Source organism: Polistes dominula, unplaced genomic scaffold (assembly GCF_049000335.1).
Source record: "Polistes dominula isolate Pdom_NZ unplaced genomic scaffold, Pdom_raw_medaka contig_83, whole genome shotgun sequence".
NCBI classification, from domain to species: domain Eukaryota; kingdom Metazoa; phylum Arthropoda; class Insecta; order Hymenoptera; family Vespidae; genus Polistes; species Polistes dominula.
This window is the reverse complement of record NW_028301032.1, coordinates 357,644-375,709: the sequence shown is the minus strand read 5'-3', so window position 1 is coordinate 375,709 and position 18,066 is coordinate 357,644. Positions and strand designations below refer to the sequence as shown.

The 18,066-nt window shown below is 27.2% G+C and overlaps 5 protein-coding genes across 8 annotated transcripts; 2 read left to right on the top strand and 3 right to left on the bottom strand.

Moving 5' to 3' along the window:
* Positions 1–3,085: 3,085 nt before the first annotated feature.
* On the bottom strand, positions 3,086–4,863 carry cpb (F-actin-capping protein subunit beta). 2 transcript variants are annotated; one of them, XM_015329790.2, is made up of 4 exons: positions 4,653–4,863; positions 4,146–4,357; positions 3,696–4,068; positions 3,086–3,621 (listed from the first exon to the last, which is right to left on the bottom strand). In XM_015329790.2, exons 1-4 carry the CDS (start codon positions 4,653–4,655, stop codon positions 3,388–3,390), a joined length of 822 nt encoding a protein of 273 aa, XP_015185276.1. In that variant the 5' UTR covers positions 4,656–4,863; the 3' UTR covers positions 3,086–3,387. The 2 variants fall into 2 exon arrangements, with proteins under 2 accessions (XP_015185276.1, XP_015185277.1); XM_015329791.2 differs by lacking the exon at positions 4,653–4,863 and adding an exon at positions 4,433–4,573.
* Positions 4,864–5,477: 614 nt separating this feature from the next.
* LOC107071075 (1-acyl-sn-glycerol-3-phosphate acyltransferase gamma) lies at positions 5,478–10,091 on the top strand. Of its 2 annotated transcripts, XM_015329764.2 has the most exons (7): positions 5,479–5,884; positions 6,559–6,799; positions 6,918–7,090; positions 7,180–7,341; positions 8,969–9,307; positions 9,415–9,634; positions 9,730–10,091. In XM_015329764.2, exons 2-7 carry the CDS (start codon positions 6,619–6,621, stop codon positions 9,816–9,818), a joined length of 1,164 nt encoding a protein of 387 aa, XP_015185250.1. In that variant the 5' UTR covers positions 5,479–5,884; positions 6,559–6,618; the 3' UTR covers positions 9,819–10,091. The 2 variants fall into 2 exon arrangements, with proteins under 2 accessions (XP_015185251.1, XP_015185250.1); XM_015329765.2 differs by lacking the exon at positions 6,559–6,799 and having other exon boundaries at positions 5,478–5,884.
* On the bottom strand, positions 10,021–11,175 carry LOC107071029 (uncharacterized; the record flags this gene model as incomplete). The annotated part of the gene is made up of 3 exons (XM_015329683.2): positions 10,021–10,284; positions 10,377–10,534; positions 10,615–11,175. Coding segments are annotated over 3 exons (891 nt in total), but the record flags the coding sequence as incomplete, so codon positions are not given.
* On the top strand, positions 11,173–13,185 carry Obp59a (Odorant-binding protein 59a). 2 transcript variants are annotated; one of them, XM_015329762.2, is made up of 6 exons: positions 11,776–11,888; positions 11,975–12,219; positions 12,313–12,490; positions 12,589–12,624; positions 12,693–12,887; positions 12,970–13,185. In XM_015329762.2, exons 1-6 carry the CDS (start codon positions 11,826–11,828, stop codon positions 12,991–12,993), a joined length of 741 nt encoding a protein of 246 aa, XP_015185248.1. In that variant the 5' UTR covers positions 11,776–11,825; the 3' UTR covers positions 12,994–13,185. The 2 variants fall into 2 exon arrangements, with proteins under 2 accessions (XP_089030512.1, XP_015185248.1); XM_089174386.1 differs by having other exon boundaries at positions 11,173–11,888; positions 12,693–13,185.
* Ist1 (increased sodium tolerance 1-like protein) lies at positions 13,165–16,063 on the bottom strand. Its single transcript, XM_015329761.2, has 5 exons — positions 15,467–16,063; positions 14,953–15,391; positions 14,733–14,876; positions 13,681–13,737; positions 13,165–13,599 (listed from the first exon to the last, which is right to left on the bottom strand). Exons 1-5 carry the CDS (start codon positions 15,733–15,735, stop codon positions 13,423–13,425), a joined length of 1,086 nt encoding a protein of 361 aa, XP_015185247.1. The 5' UTR covers positions 15,736–16,063; the 3' UTR covers positions 13,165–13,422.
* Between the last annotated feature and the right edge of the window lie 2,003 nt (positions 16,064–18,066).

Below are 18,066 nucleotides of genomic sequence, written 5' to 3'. Positions count from 1 at the left end.
GCAAGAAAAGAGACAGGACAAAATTTAAAAGTTAAATATAAATAAATGGTGCGTTTAACACAAATATGCCTTATTTCATTAGACTAGTACATTATGCCGGAGTCTCTCAACGTTTTTGATAAAAATGCATTTGATAATGAACTGTATTAAGAAATGTTTGAATAATCTGAGACAAATATAATTGTTTAATTTCTTCACAAAAGGGTATTGTGTCATGGAACATAGAGATACAACGTATTGAAAAATTAAAGTTATTTCAATTTTGTCTCATTATCATTTTGTAAAAAGTGCCATTTAGGTACCACACTGGTTAAAGATCAATGAACATTGTGGAACAAATAATATGAATAATAATATGCATTATAAATTGCAATATTAGAAACAATAATGTGTCATTGCTATGAATAGACGCTACAAGCAATATTCCAAATTCCAATTGATTTTTCTAACTATTATTTTGTATTCTCTAAATGTTAATGATATAATGTTGCATATATAACATTTGAAATAACCCAAAGAACTATTTGTTGTATTATTTTTGTATTACAAAAATACCTGACAAGAATAATACAAATTATTTTCTTCCTTTATTGACATGAGTCAAAGGAAGTTTCGTTTCCAAATTTTTTCACATATAATACATAATACATTTTGTTATAACTTGTAATTTTATTATAAATAATGATGATGATGATGATGATGATGATAAAAAGCAAAAAAAGAAATATGTAAAGGTTAGAAGAAAAAAAATATCTACAATATTTTTTATTCGTTTCATTCAAAATTGTTATCTTCTATAAAAAAAAAAAAAAAAACAAATGTTGAGAAAGATTTGTTTTAACAGAAAGAATAATCTAAAGAATTTCATATAATTTAAATGAATACATTAAAAGTACCCATTATATATATATTAGTATAAAGAGATCAGGTAAGTTTAGTTATTAGTTTTACATATTCTCTTATATTTTCTTCTTTAAAAAAATCATTTGTTATTGTTTTCATTTTTGTTTTGAATAAAGAGAAGACAAAATAATAATAATAATAATATCTTTTATATTATATTACAAATAGAGTATATGTATACATACATACATACATACATACCATACCATCGAACCACTTTTCAATTTAAAAAACTTTGTTAGTGATTATAGAAATAATGGCCTTCTTACCTGTAATACGTATATTCTGTAAGCACAAATAAAGACTGAGAAAAAATATTAATAACTTAAATTTAATTCTAAGAAACATCTACTATGTGTGTAGAAATATGACAAAATAAATCATTCTTTTTCTTTTTTTTTCCTTTTCGTTTGAATTTCTCTTTGTTTTTATCCGTATTGCTTATTGTATAATTTGTTAAATTAAATTGTTTGTTTTTATTACAGCATATGTATGTATTTGACATTTCTATGAATAAATGATTAATCTCATATACGTGATATATATATAAATATTAAATATATAATCTATATTATTTAAAACAACTATTTCAAGATTTAATAAATATATCTTAAAGAGAAGTGAAATGTTTTTTTTTTTTTTTTAACAAAAAAATGTGTATTAATCAAACACTTAATAATCAAATTACTAATTATCAAGTGTACTCTTCTCTTTACTGTAGTATATAACTATGTATTAAAATTATGTAAACAAATCTAAGAAGTTATATGATTGATGAAATTCACGAAGTTAAAATGATGCTATTATTTTATTCAAAATGGTTTTTTTTTTTTTTTTTGCAAATGTTAATTGCATGTGAGTAATATAATATCCTGTTAATGTAATAAATTTGAAAATATCAACCAAAAATACAAATTTTACAATCTTTTTTTTTATGATTTGAATAATACAGTTAATGATTTGACTGTAATAAGACTATAATTGAGAATTAATTATATTTTCCAAATAAAGCTTTTTCTTTTTTTTTTCATTTTAAAATCTGTCTTATTATATCCCTTGTACACTGTTCAACAATTATAATATATCGTTATTGTTCATACGCATACATACAAACAAGAAAGAGAAAATATATCTGCCCTCTGAAAATGAAGAGTTTTAGAATAAATATACTGTATTAATTTCATTATTATGTCATATAAGATGCCTGAAAGATAAAACATGTGATACATTTCTGTAAAACGTCATTTGTATAACATGTTTATTTAACGTGTAGAAGTTATTTATACCTTTGGTATAATTCAATTTTATATTCCAGTTTGGCAGTTCACAACCTGCAGTTTATCAATTCATTTTATTTATTTAACGTGGGGGGGGGAGAGAGAGAGAGCTTTAGCACATTGTATAACCAAAATTGGTCGAGTTAAATACTTTCAAAGTTGTAAAAGTTAACAAATCTTACATACATACATTTTGTTATATTTCTATTTAATTTATATTTAAATGTATTGTACATGTTCGAAAACATCAGATCACTAAATGGTAAAAATATTTAAATCATTGATCCCAAAAATATATAATTTGTAATTTTAGCAAATGATTTAATTAGAAATTTAAATCTATTTAAATATATATATATATATAAACTCTATGAAGCATTTTGATCTATTTTGAATAACTTTGTTAACATATTTGCTATTATTTTTTCACATAGAGATGTACTAAAGATCTTATTTATCTTTTCAAAATATCTATTTTTCTGTATAAGAAATATGTTCAAATGAAAGAGATCAAAAATAAAGTAAATGCAAAATATGTAATAGAATTTCTTCAATTCAACTAGAAATATCCAAATAACAATATGCATGGAACGTATTATCAACATACTTTACATACCTGAATGATTATACTATGCAAGTGCAAATATGATTATTTACTTGCATAAATAGATAAAACATACTCTGTCGAAAGATTGATATATTGCTATTATGAACATGCAAAATATATAGGCATTGAACAGAAGTTCATTCAAATAGATTGAATTATCCTTGCATATTTTGTCATCTGAGGAATGAATGTATAATTTAACAATAATTATATAAAGGTGTGAATTTAGTCAAATAAGGCAATTCTTGCTTTTCAATAGGTTGGACGAAAGCAAGAACAATTTATTTGTGCTAAAACATTTTTTTTTTTTAGTAACAAATTCTGTTTTATTTATAGATATACATCTAAATCTACTAATAACTGACTAAAATGTTGAATGCAAAACATGCTCTGAACAAAGTAAAATTATAGTTAAGAATAAACAAGAAATTAATATACAACTAAAAATGCCCCAGAATAAATCTTTTGCATTTTTTTCTTTTTTTTTCTTTTTTTTTTCACCTAGTGTAGAAATAACAGTGTTGCCATGAATTTGTGTATGTGTGATTTTAATTGTTTTGCTTTATCACAATGATAATCGAAGCTGTTATTTTCTTGTAATCAGTTATTAGCATTTCGCCTTTGTAATGCTGCAGCTAAATCTTGTCTTAATGCTGCTTGTTGCCTTTGGTCTGCTAAAGATTGAACAGATCTTAGACCGTTAACGATATCTTTAGTTTTACCAAAATAAATTTCGTTAAGTGTATTTCGAATTTTATTTTCCATATCCTCAACCATTCTACCAATGTTAGCAATATGAGGTGATGTTTCACTTATTTGCGCATCTTGTTCCACCTTAAATGATAATTAATATAATACCAAAATTATATGCTGAATCTCTAATAGATAAAAACATGAAAATGCATTACCTGTCTGGTTAAGCTGCCTCCTAAATTCATAGTACCTGAACCGTGTTTATTTGTTTGTAACCACAACATCGCAGTTGAAGTTAATTTATAATGCGCATTTCTACCGGTTGATTTTTCCTGCACTTCAACAACATGTATCGAGTCCCAGCAACCTTTAATTTTTTTAGATCCATCACCAGCTTTTTTTATTAATATAACAGCAGCAAAGCCATGGTCGAGATCCCATAAGTAAACGGAAGACACACCACCTTCAAAATAAAGTTCCCGATATTGGTCGAATGCATGATTAGCATCTATTTCTAATTTTCTTAATCTTTCAGAAGGCATCGATCCATCTTCTAAAGGTGGATCATATGTATTGCTCCATGGAGATCTGTGATATAAAAATGATCAATTAAAATAGAATATTTTCTTTCTTTTCTAACCGTAGATAGTCATTTTATTACAAACCTATAAGAATCCCCATCTCTGTTATAATCGCAAAGAAGATAATCTTTGCCAGATTCCTTATCTTTTGCTATTTTTAAAGGTTGATCTACAGAAGAAAGTAAGTCCTCGCATAAAGAAGGAACTAAGTCTATGAGATCGCTTAAATTCTTCTCAATTTGTTGAGGAGGTAATCTTCTCATTAAGTCTAAAGCACAGTCCATTTGTTGTTCAGTCTAAAATATTTAATGTTAATACAAAATTTGTAAATTATTCTATATATATATATATGTATATATGTATGTATATACATAAATTATTGAAACACCATTAAGGAGAACGCCATTTTGACATTTCTTCAAAGTAGGTTATGATAAAGTATAATGATTAAATTACATCCAAACAATAACCATAACAAAACTATCTGATTACAGCTTCTTAGATATTATGATAAATGATTTTACAAACATAAACTGTACATCTTATGTGTACGTCAACAGATTTTAAAGCAAATAAATGTTCGTGACTCACCATGATATATTGTTTCTAAATTTTCAATTATATATTAAATAATAAGGAAAGCAAATTACGACAACACTATAAAATAGTATAATATAACAACAATCACAAAATTGTAGTTAATCCCTAACTGTTTTACTTGCATTCATAAAAAAAACGAACATTTAAAGGGCGTGTCGAAGTGACCAGCGATTGGCTGGTTATAAAGCGTTCTGAAGAATGAGATTGATGTTCCTATATGGTAAATATATATCAATCTATTATAGAATCTATAAAATAAAAAATTATCACTTTTAATTGAATATATTAAAAAATAAATAATATGAATTAAATAATAATACGGATGCAGGATAATAAAATATATATATAAAAGTTACTATACAATACCATGAAAAGTAGTGTAATGAAAAAAAATCAAATAGTTTATTATATCAAAATTAATATATACATATATCGTTATTTTCATCAGAATTATATTTATAAAATATTTCTTATTTTTAATAAAAAATAAAAACAATATTTGATTTTTTTTGTCCCCAAACTAATTTTGAATCAAACTAATAATGTTACTAGTGTTTTTACTTGACCAATCATAAAAGTTGTTCTTTGATAATCGCTTCATCGTTAAAACTTTTGTAGTACATTGAAAACTTATTATTAACGCATGATAATAAATATTTGACTAATTTTATTTCTTCTTACATTTAAAATCCATTTCTGATCTTAATGATTTCAATTTGTTGAATATTAATTATAAAATGTTAAATATATATAAATCTAGTATTTTTTTTGTAAACGACGCTTTAGTTACTTTCCTAAATAAAAATAAGTGCGTAAAGCAAATAGAGGTTTACAGTCTACACCCCTCACTTCTCTCTCATGAAATATTTATTTCTTTAAAATTATATTATATAAATTGAGCAAATTGAATATCACTTATAAACAATTTTAAAATCGATATGAATCTTTAATTATTTTTGATATATTTTTTTTTCATTTAAAATTCTAATAAATAAACATATATGTAAATTCAATGTTGCACTATACTTGTTAAGTTGCCATTTCCTGTGAACTTTGGAATATTGTGATCTCGAACTTCGATCTTCCTAATCACGACTTTACCAAGTAATATTGTTTAGATTACAATAATTCAGTGTAGTATTACTGACGAATATCATATGTTTAAAAACAGCATTATGCTTTAATAAAGCCTGTAAAATTCCCAACAAAAAATGCCAAATTAGGTAAATATATATTAAAAAATATAATTAATAAAATATCAAGCGATCATATATGAGAGATATATACGTGTATATATATATATATATATAATCTACATTTAACGATTTTTTACTAGACAAACGTTTTTTTAATTACAAAATTAAAGTAATCAAAAAATATTATTTTATATTTATTACTAACAAATGAATTGATTTTGATAGTAAAGATTTATTATAATTAAATTGTTATTAACTATGATTATTTGAATAATTTGTCACTTATTTCTTATCAATTCTCTATTCATTTGTAATTGTGTCAAATATTTTAATGTCAAGTGAAAATTCTTCAAGAGATAATACAGTATCATCTAATCTCAATAAATGTAGGACACCTTATATAATATTTTAATTAAAAAAAAAAAAAAAAAAAAAAAAAATACTTTGTGCTATATATAATTCTATTTTGAATTAATTTAGTCATATTCTGTCATATATTCCTGACGCTTGATTTATATTATATTTTATTTTATTTAGAAAATAAATAACGTACATTTGTAGAAATAAAGTATTTCTATAGTCGCTAGAAAAATAAATATTTTGAATTAGTTTAGTCAGTTTTGATGATTTATATTTTATGGAAGAATAATTAAGGTATGTATTATTTTCCAAGTATATTATCACAAATTTTGTTTTTTTAGATTGAGAAATAAGTATATGTCTTCTACAAAGCGCACAATTTAGAAATAATTCATTACAAGATGGGCATCCTATCCTCGTTGAAAAGATCATCAATTTTACATCTTATGCTTGGCATTACATTTTTTACATCTGGCTTAATAATAAATTTCTTCCAATGTATTTTATACTTTGGGCTTAGACCATTCTCTAAGTATTTTTATCGCAAGATCAACTATTATCTTTGTTATTCATTTTATAGCGGTAAGTTTGTACTGCGTAGAGAAAATAATAACAATAGAAAATATATCTTCATCATCATCATCATCATCATCATTTATTTATTTATTTATATTTAATGTTGTGTATATTTTATTTATAGAATTAGTATGTATGGCAGAATGGTGGTCCGGATCAGATATTATATTTTACATAGATAAAAAAGACTATGAAAAATACTATGGCCGCGAAAACGTATATATTCTAATGAATCATAGTTACGAAATAGATTGGCTAATTGGATGGGTAGCATGTAGCCGTTTTGGCGTATTAGGGGTAAGTAATAAATAAGCTCTATGTATTTGTATATAAAAGAAAAACAAAAAAGAAGAACAATGAATGAACAGTGATCTTTAAAATTACAGAATTGCAAAGCATATGCTAAAAAATCTATATTATATATTCCTGCGTTGGGATGGGCTTGGAAATTTGCAGAAAGTATCTTTTTAGAAAGAAATTGGAACAAAGATAAAAATGTAATAGGAAAGCAAATTAAAGAATTACTTGATTATCCTGATCCGATATGGGTAAGTAAAAATAGTTTTTAAATAACTTCTCATTATTATTATTATTATTAACACTTTGTTGACCGGTCCCGAGTTAACTCGTGTTTCTGTGGCCGAACGTTGCTGACCGGTCACGAGTTAACTCGTGATGCGCTTTTTTTTCGCATCACGCTATTTAAAAGGAAAACGCAGCGAAAATAAATATTACAATAATAACAGATATTTTTTTTTTGTACTACTGTTATATTGTTTATTATACGAAGAAGAAATATTTAAAGTCCAATAATAAGTACAATTTATTAACAATTATTTATATTGTTTTACTTTTCAATTCAATTACGAAGTAATAGCTGGTGACATGGGATAAATTCTTCAAAAAATAGCCAATCAACAAAGTGTTAAGACGAAGTATTAAGGAGCAGTTATTTTGTTTTTTTTTACCGAGGGTAGATTGCTAGCTTCACCCTCGAACCCTCCTCCTTTATCTGGGCTTGGGACCAGCTAGCTATTATCTAGATACTATCTAGATATTAACTAGGCGGAGTTAAAATAATATACAGGGCGATTCTCGGAATGAAAGCGGGTAATAACTGTTTTTAAAGTAACAATAGAAAAAAATCATAAAGGAAAAAGTTATATGGCACAACAAATGTCAACTTTCTGTGATCTTACTTTTTTTTGAAAATGCATCGATGCACCCGCTAGATACAGTTGCACTTTTTTTTTAAATGAAACCTCATATTTTTGTTTTACACTATTCGATTCCTTTTTTTATTCTGCGTTAAAAAGTATTAAGTGAAGGTCATCGAAATGTCTATAATTTACGAGATATTTGAAGTTATATAAGGAGAATATAATAATGTATTGTTCCAACATCAATTCAAAACAATTCAAAAAATGTAATGAAAAATGTAAAAAAGCGCAATAGAATGTGCGCATCTAATTGTTTAGAATGAAATGGAGAAACATTCGAACATTTATTGTAATAAAATACATTACTGATATAAAACTACAAATATCTCGTAAACTATTGACATTTCGATGACCTTCATTAATACTTTTTAACGCAGAATAAAAAAAGGAATCGAATAGTGTAAAAAAAAATATGAGGTTTCATTTAAAAAAAAAGTGCAACTGCATCTAGCGGGTGCATCGATGCATTTTCAAAAAAAGTAAGATCACAGAAAGTTGACATTTGTTGTGCCATATAACTTTTTCCTTTATGATTTTTTTCTATTGTTACTTAAAAAAAAGTTATTACTCGCTTCCGTTCCAAGAATCACTCTGTATATTTGCTGATATAAAACATCAAATATCTCGTAAACTATTGACATTTCGATGACCTTCACTTAATACTTTTTAACGCAGAATAAAAAAAGGAATCGAATAGTGTAAAGAAAAATATAAGGTTTCATTTAAAAAAAAAGTGCAACTGCATCTAGCGGATGCATCTATGCATTTTCAAAAAAAGTAAGATCACAGAAAGTTGACATTTGTTGTGCCATATAACTTTTTCTTTTATGATTTTTTTCTATTGTTACTTAAAAAAAAGTTATTACCCGCCTCCGTTCCAAGAATCACCCTGTATACTACACTTTATATTTCTAAATTGAATATTTAATAATAATTTGTATTTAATGATTTTCAGTTGCTTCTATATGCAGAAGGGACACGTGTTACACCAAAAAAGATAGAGGCTTGTCAAAAATTTGCCAAAGAAAAGAATCTACCAATTTTAAAATATCATTTAACTCCACGCACAAAAGGATTTATTTGTAGCATTCCCAATATGAGAGGAAAATCAATTGCTATATATAATATTCAAGTAGCATTTAAAGAAAGCGATCCCGTAAAACCTACTATGACAAATTTACTTTTAGGAAAAAAAGTAGAAGCTCATATGTATATGAAAAGAATACCTCTAAGCGAAGTACCGGAAGATGATGATGCTGCCGCTGACTGGTTGCACAAATTATATCAAGAAAAGGTTTTTGCATATTTTACATTACATACTCTCGCAAATATTATTATACATTATTCATTTTGTTAGTATAATTTAAGCAATTGTTATTATTTGGTTTTTTTTCCTAATAGGATTATATGATGGAAAGTTTTCATAAGACTGGTGATTTTTTTGCAACAAGTGGTGTCGCTAAACCAGACACATTCATATTAAATAGGAGCTACGCTTCTTTGTTCAATACCATATTTTGGTTTGTGGTAGTATTAGTACCAATGATATATTATCTTATCAAACTCTTTTTATCTGGCTCAACTTTATACTTTTCCATTGGAGTGGGCATCCTTCTTATATGTAAGTATATCAAATCATTTTATAATAATTTACATTTTTATAGAATTTATTTAAGTATAATAATTATAAGTAAAATATATATATCTTTATTTTAGTTTATCTGCTAATGGATAAAACAATTCAAATGTCTGAGATAAGTAATAGTTCATCGTATGGAGCTGCTGATGCAAAGAAAATAGAGTAAAGTCTAATTTTGACTACATAATAGACCAATAAAAAGTGTCAAAAATTATTATTTTTTGAAATATGAATGAATAATTTACAAATCAATACATAAATTGAGGCTTATAAAATATAAACATATTTTTGTTCGATCAATCTTAAATATGTTCGATATAGATTAGATTTATTAATATATTCATATGTATCTATTTCAATAAGACATATCTTTTTTTTGTGTTAATTTTTTTTTGTTATATACACTAATTGTTATTGTTAATAAATGTTTTAATCTCAGGTTTGTTAGAGTAAATGAAATTCAATTGTCAACTCCTTGGATAATTGTTTCATGATGTTTCTCTTGATAGCCTTCGATAGGTTTAGCAATATATTTAACAGTCCGTAATTTTCCTCTAGCATCATAGTAACCATAATGACCTTTCACTGTACCATCATTGAAACGTTCCTCTAATCTGTATTGTCTGTTTTTTCTAAGGAAATGAAAATAGATGTGAACATTATCTAGCATAGCATAGCATAACAGAGATCATCCACTAAAGTGATAAAGGATTTTGATTCTTACCCGATTCCAGTATCAAATCCAAAAATATATGTTTTTGGACCTTCATGACCTTGTATTTGAAATTCTACTCTATCTCCATCAGGCGAAATTTGTGATGCATTTGTAGTAGACTTTTTTTTATCATTTTTATTATACTCAGTTTGATTTCCTGAGGTTTCCTATAAATTCCAGTTTATGAATTTTGTATGAATTGTATTATTTATATATTATCATAATTATATCGTTTCAAGCTTTTTACCTTTGTTACGTGCGTTGGCGCGTGATCACGAGTGTAAGATAAATGATCACTTTCAATTCTAGAATCTGATATGTTAGCTTTTACAAATGTATTATTTTTGACATTATACTGATCTCTATTTCCTCGTTCATTTTTATGTTTCAATTCTTTTTTCCTTCTATTGAAATAAGTATAATAATCTTTACTTGTTATTAACGGTGGAACTAAATGTGTTATTAATTTTTTATTATTTTTATTATCAACGTTATTTTTCAAATTTGTAGTATCATTGTTTTTACATGAATTATCAAGTCCACATATATTTACAGTATTAATATCATTTGATGATTGCTTTTTTCCTATATTTTTTAAATGATCATTTAATGTTATTTTATCATCATAAATACCGCTATGTATTTCCAAAGGAAATAAACAAATAAAGACAATTCCAATTAACTGTAAATAAAAGAAATATTTCGTTAAGTTTATATTAATGGATTTTTTATAAATTAAGTATATTTCACGTAAAAATAATGTGAAAGTAGTACACTTTTTATCCAAATGCCACGCTTTCACGGTTGATTACATTTTATGGTCAATAATAATTCTAATACTCTTTCAAAACTAGGAATTTACTTATATTTTATAGATAAAATAAAACAATAAATATATACTTACAATATATGTTATGGTGTACATTGTTTCCCATAAGAAAGCACAAACTAAACTGCAACTGATTATTCTATGAAGTTATACTTTTAACTGAAGCTTAGAACTTTCCAATATACCCCCACCATATTTAACATTATTCTGTTATTTCTTGCTTTATATAAGTATTATTATTACAAAGAATAATGTTTCTTTAATTTTAATTCCAATATTTTCATTTTATCTATTTATCCTTACATTAGATTTATTATAAAAGTAAAAGTACTGTATAATAATTTTGATAAAATACCAATTACGTATTTATCAAAATGATCTAACGAACAGACTAATTTCATACAGGAAATAATTAAATGAACCATACTTCCATAGTATTGTAAATTATTAAATAGAATAAGGAAATGTCAATTAAACTAGAGACAATTTTATTAGTGTTTCATTTCCTATGAATGAAAATTAATATCACAATAATTGAATCTCATTAAAATGTCTACATAAATTTATGGATCAGAATATATATATATATATTACAGTTCGCAGAGATTTTTCAATCAGTAGACGACAAAATGAAGTCTTGTTTTCTCATTTTATTCGCTTTTATTTTGACATCGTATTTTCATTTTGGTATAGTAAGTTAAACATCTTTTATACAAACTTTTAATATAGAAATATGTATAAAAATAATGATATGGAATTTTAATTTTATATTTTAAAGGCACTAAGATGTCAATCGATTAATCAACAAATTGATGATCGGTTTGAGAAAATTTTAAAAACTTGTCGAAAACGAAATTTAGAAAATAATAATTATGATAATGATTCTAACGATTCTTCAAATGAAAGTAATGAATCTTCGGACAGTTCTTCTGACTCAAATGAAGATGACTTTAATAAAAAGTTTTTTGCCAAAAATAATAGCAGATTTTATACTAATGAATTTTTAAATGAACAAAATGATAGGTAACGAATATACTAATTTTCTTCATATTTATGAATAATATTCTATAAGAATTATTTGAAAAAATTCTTTTCTTTCAAATCTATCAATATCAGAAACAATAGAGCTGGCCAATCTACAAGAAATGCTAATTCACAATCTTATCATTTTAATAATGGAAATGAAAGATCAAGAAATGTAGATTACTATGATACAAATGATTGGGGAAATGTGAGAAATTCTGCAAGTAATCGAAATTATCAAGACAATCGTAATCAAAAACAAAATAATTCTGTAAGAAATAATAAAAATATTAATAATTATATTTTTGTTAAATAATTATCTAAATATGATATAGGAATATATTAATTTGTTATTTTATCTAATATTAGTGTATCTCTCAATGTTTTCTCAACGAATTAAATGCCGTAAGTAATAATTATTGTTAATACATGTTTTTATATGTTTTATAATCGATATTCAATTGTTTATAAAGGTTGATCAAAGAGGCTTTCCAGTACAAGAATCCATGATACGAGCAATGACAGAAAGAATCTATGATTTAGAATTACGTGACTATATAGAAGAATCAATTATACAGTGTTTTCAGTTTCTTCATTCTGTTAATAGAATGGAAAAATGTGAATATTCACAAAATTTAATAACATGTTTAATAGGAAAGGGCAAAGAAGTAAGACAAATGATTATTTTGTTGTGTTAATTCAATTGTTTAGATTATTTCATGTATTAAATAATATTGCTTGCATTTTCAGCAATGCGATGATTGGAACATATAATTGATTTCCACTATTTTTGGAATTTTCGAATTTTCACCATCACTTTTTTTTCAATATGCACTACAATATTATTGCAATAATTATGAAAATTATTATCAAGATAAATAGAAATAAATAAACATACTTTTATGAAATTACTAACTTAGTTATAGACAAAAATTATAATAAATATTTATATTAACAATGAATAAACTGTATGTATTTATTTGAAATGTTTACAACAACATTATACTATATTTTGCGCTTGTAAAAACATTATCGTTCATTAGAAAGAAGCATTATTTTATATATAGCTCTTTATATATATCTATATATTATTATCATCAATTAATATATTGAAAACTGTAGTATTATCTATACATTTGTAAAAATCATAATAACCAGCAGAGTATAGTAGTATACCTTTGATCATAATTATCCTTTTGAATGTTACTTCCTTTTCTTTAAATCTTCAAAGCGTTTCATTAGATCATCAAAATCTATGTCATCATTTTCAGATGTATTTTGAGGTAATTCACTTCCTGACGGTACAGCAGGTAAATCGGGAAGTTGAAAATTATTCATTGGAATTTTTGATCGTGGCTGAGGTTTTGGTTTCTCATCGGACTAAACAAAATATTCATTTTGAAAATGATTATTAAATCATATAATAAATAAAAAGGACAATTAATTAAAATTATATCTCACTTGTTTATTTAAGTCAGGTGGAAATGATGAAGCATATGGAGGTGGTAAATCATCTTCCTGAATCAAATGTTAATGTGTTTTTAGGGTACTTATGTATTAACGGTAACACAACAGCAAAATTTCGCTAATGCGCTAAACTACACCTTAAATTGTTGCGATAAGTCATAGAATAAAAAACTTTATTTAAAATCAAAATACTTTCAAAATTCAAAACATTTTATTTATAAGAAGTAATCAATCGGACTTCGGTGGAAAATGGGCCAATATAGAATTTAACATGGATTCAAAACGGTCTCTATTTTCTTTCACTTGATGCTGTCGCCATAACCCTGACGAAACCCTGACGAAACCCTGACGCAACCCTGACGGTTGTTGTGTGCAAACAACAAAATTGCTCTTTATTGGCGCATTAGCGGAATTTTTGCTGCGGTGGCGTTAATACGTAAGTACCGTTTTTAGTTTGACCCATATAACAAATTTCTCATGAAAATATACGTAGGTTGGAACTTAAATAGTTGCAACTATTTATTCATAACCGATACAAAAGAGTTACATGTTTGCACCTGTTACTGTCCTTCAAAGTAGTCACCAGCGTTGTGTAGAACCCGTTAGCAGAGCCTGTTCTGTTGATGGTGCGAATGAAGCGATTTACTGCCATGTCTCATCCAGTGTTACGATACGGCGTAAGAAAGTCTCTCCTTCGCGCTCATAGCGCTCCAAGTACGTCTGAGCAGTGTCGTAACGCATCCATTTCTGCATTTCCGTCAATTCATGTGGAACCCATCGTGGCATTCGCTTCAGAACTGTTCCAGAGATTCGATAGGCAGTAGACCGCTCCATTCGCACCATCAACAGAACAGGCTCTGCTAAAGGTATACTACGCCTTCCACATGGCTGGCAACGGGTTCTACACAACGCTGGTGACTACTTTGAAGGACAGTAACATGTGCAAACATGTAACTCTTTTGTATCGGTTTTGAATAAATAGTTGCCACTATTTAAGTTCCAACCGACGTATAATTATAGTCAAAATGACTGATCAAGTTACTCACAGGCTTATTACTATTAGCATTATCCAATGGGATGTTATATGAAAATGCAGCAGGATTAAAAGGTGTGTTCTGATCCTTTTCTGGGAAAGTAGCAGGCCCCATTGGAGGTACAAATCCTATTGGTAGATTTCCTTTCTCCGGATTCTGATTATAATCAAGAATATAAACATTATTATTAAGTCCTTATCTAATTGAAGTATTTAATATAATTTATCATTACATTTATGTTAGAATCAGGTAACAAAGGTGGTTGTGGAAAGCCAATAAATCCAGCTGGTTGTGGTCCATTGCTACCACCGCTAGCGAGATCTAAATTGTTTCTAGATTCACCACCGTTGTTTCCAATATCTATTAATAAAGTGTCCACTCCTTCTGCCATTATTTGAGGATCTGGTTCATATTCTATATCATAATTCTTAGCAATTTCAATGAGATATTTTTCAACTAAAAGTTTAGGCGGAGATTGTACGCTCATTTTATGTTTTAATTTTTCAGATATTGTTTGTATAGCTTCTTCTTTGCAAGCTTCCGCATATTGTCTTCCATATTTAGCAGTTAATATATCAGCGATAACTTTGATCTCTTGTACATCTGTTTGTATACGTGGTGCAGCCCAAATTATTGTAGAAATAGCTTCTGCTAGGCCTTCGTCTAAATTCCTATTAAAAATAATAAATATCGTGTAATAGACAAAATATGCAAGTAATAAAATACAATAAGATACACAAACTTACTTCATTTGTTGAATTAAACCAAAACGAGCAAGTAAGAGATCGCAATACATTTCAATCAATTCCATAGCTTCTACCATATAATCTTCTCTTATAATATGTTCCACTCGAATTTTGGCTCTTTCATATTTACCAGCAGCAATGTAATCAGCTATTTCTTTCTGCGCTTTTTGAGCTAATTCCGTTTTCTTCTTTTCTAATAGCTTTAACCTGTTAATAGCTAACCTAAGGTGTGTCTTTAATTTTGTATAATTAGGACTGCTTGAAAACATTTTTAAACGATTATTTTGATAATTATTTTATATTCCTTTAATAGTAGAAGAAATAAGGAATAAATTTTCTGTTCCTTTTGTTAATTGTTTATAATTTCCTGTCTAATGACAATTTCTATGTATTACAAATGTTCTGAATATTCACTATTTTAATAGTAACTATTTGTTCTTATCTCTAGGAATATTATGTTCGTAGATTAAAAAAATCAATGTATTTAACTAGATTATACCAGGTTACTGCCGAATTTCTTTTATTTTTATTCAAACAAAACTTTGATTAAAAACTATGTTGCGTTGACGTATCTCTCTTGACTATGATTATTACTAGCTATTACTTCATCTTGCCGACTGATAAAAGAAAAGTAGTAGTTAGTACCGCTAGATGGCGACAAAACTTTTTTTACCAGTCGGTAAGATAAAGTAATAGTTATTACCGCTAGACTGCACCACAGGTATTGTTTCTGTGGTATCTCTTCTTATTAATACCACGAGATAAAAGATATACAAAATGGTTAACGTGTATAGAAAGCTTTATTAATAATACGGTATCAAAATAGGTATAACAACTAGTTGAAATGAGTTTTAGTAACACGTGGTGGATGCAATGCGTTGTGTATCGTGTAGCGTGTATAATGCCATTCTTTATTGTTCTCTTTGTTTTATGTGTTGTTGGTCTGTTTTATCATTTGAGGTATAGTTGTATAAGCGGTCTGTAGAGGCGTGACTGTAGATATGCGTCCGCTACATTTCAAGAAACTTGCGCTTTCAATGCACTTCTCTTGCACATTATGATTTCCTATTATAATATAAATTTGTTTGGAATATATCTGACTAAATGCTATATCATTATTCAGTTAATTTATGAAATAATGTTTACATGAAACAATTTCTAAGCATTTACAGGAAAACATTTGAAAAAGAATTTTATTATACATTTATTTTGAAAATACAGAAAAAGAAAAAAATCTTGTTGCACAAATGCAAGCTGACTTTAGAAACGGATTTAATCTCTAAGTAAAAAAATCTGCTAAAAAGTGTTAGATGCAAGATAATTTGTTAAGGAAGAAAAACACGTTGGGAGTATGATTGATAAAAAATTGAGTGAAAGAAAGTCTTTCTCTAGAAAGAAAGAAAGAAAGAAAAAAAGAAAAGTTGTAAATATATATATATAGTATATAGTATGTATATATATGGGGGAGTATATACCCATGCCATTGAAATAACCGTGGATATTGGACTAATGAAGATGTGCTGGACCAGTCGATCTCTTTCTATCTTTTTCCCTTTCTTTGTTCACACATCCCCTCCTCAGTTTCCTCGTCATTCTCGTTCTCATTTAAACTTCTCTCTCGGCAAGCTGAAGAAGCGTTTCCATCGTCAAGGTGGCGTCTCTTTCATCGTGTTCTTCTAGCAGAGTGAAGCAAGCAAGCTCGAAACAGTTCAACAAAACTGGTTTTCAAGGGCTCCTCTCTTTACTCTTGGGCTTGGTTTAGATGAAAGAGAAGGATGGGAGAACAAGAAGATGGGAGAGAAGTATATGGAAGTATAGAGGGGTAAAGTAAAGGGAAAGGGAAAGGGAAAGGGAAAAGGAAATACTAAGAGACGTAGCAGATGTAAGAGGAAGAAAGAAAAACCAAAAAGCGAGATACGAGGTGGACTCGGCGGCGAAAAGAACGGATCTCACGCGATAAAAAGAAAAGGGTCTCCTCTTTGGTGCTACCTTGGACTTTGCTGGGATTTTAGGGGGGATATAGTTGGATGGTTCATTAAATCGTCCATGTAATTTCTTCCTGGAGAACGTTGACCGACAATGTTGTCGTTTTTGATAAAACGTTTCCCTGATCTCTTAACAAATCTGTCTTTGTATAGTACTCTTTATTACAAATATTTGTAGATAATTATTATAATTAGTTGTAATTGTTTTATTTTTAATATAAATACCTTACACATCGTGTTGAAGTATTATATATCTAAGCATATAAGTAAAATATTGGTCGGTATACCAAATGGGAAAAGACCACTAGGTAGACTGAGACGTAGATGGGAGGATAATATTAGAAGGGACCTAAAAGAATTAGGATATGAAGACTGCAAATGGAAGGATCACGCTCAGGGACGGGAACAATGGCGGGATTTGGTATTTGCGGCAATGAACTTTCCAGTTCCTAATGCCAACTAATAATGATAATAATAATAATAATAATAATAATAATAATAATAATAATAATAATAATAATAATAATAATAATAATAATAATAATAAGCATATAAGTAGTTTAGATCGTTAAAAGCAGAACGACGAAAGAAATGTGTATTATTCTAGCTCGTAAG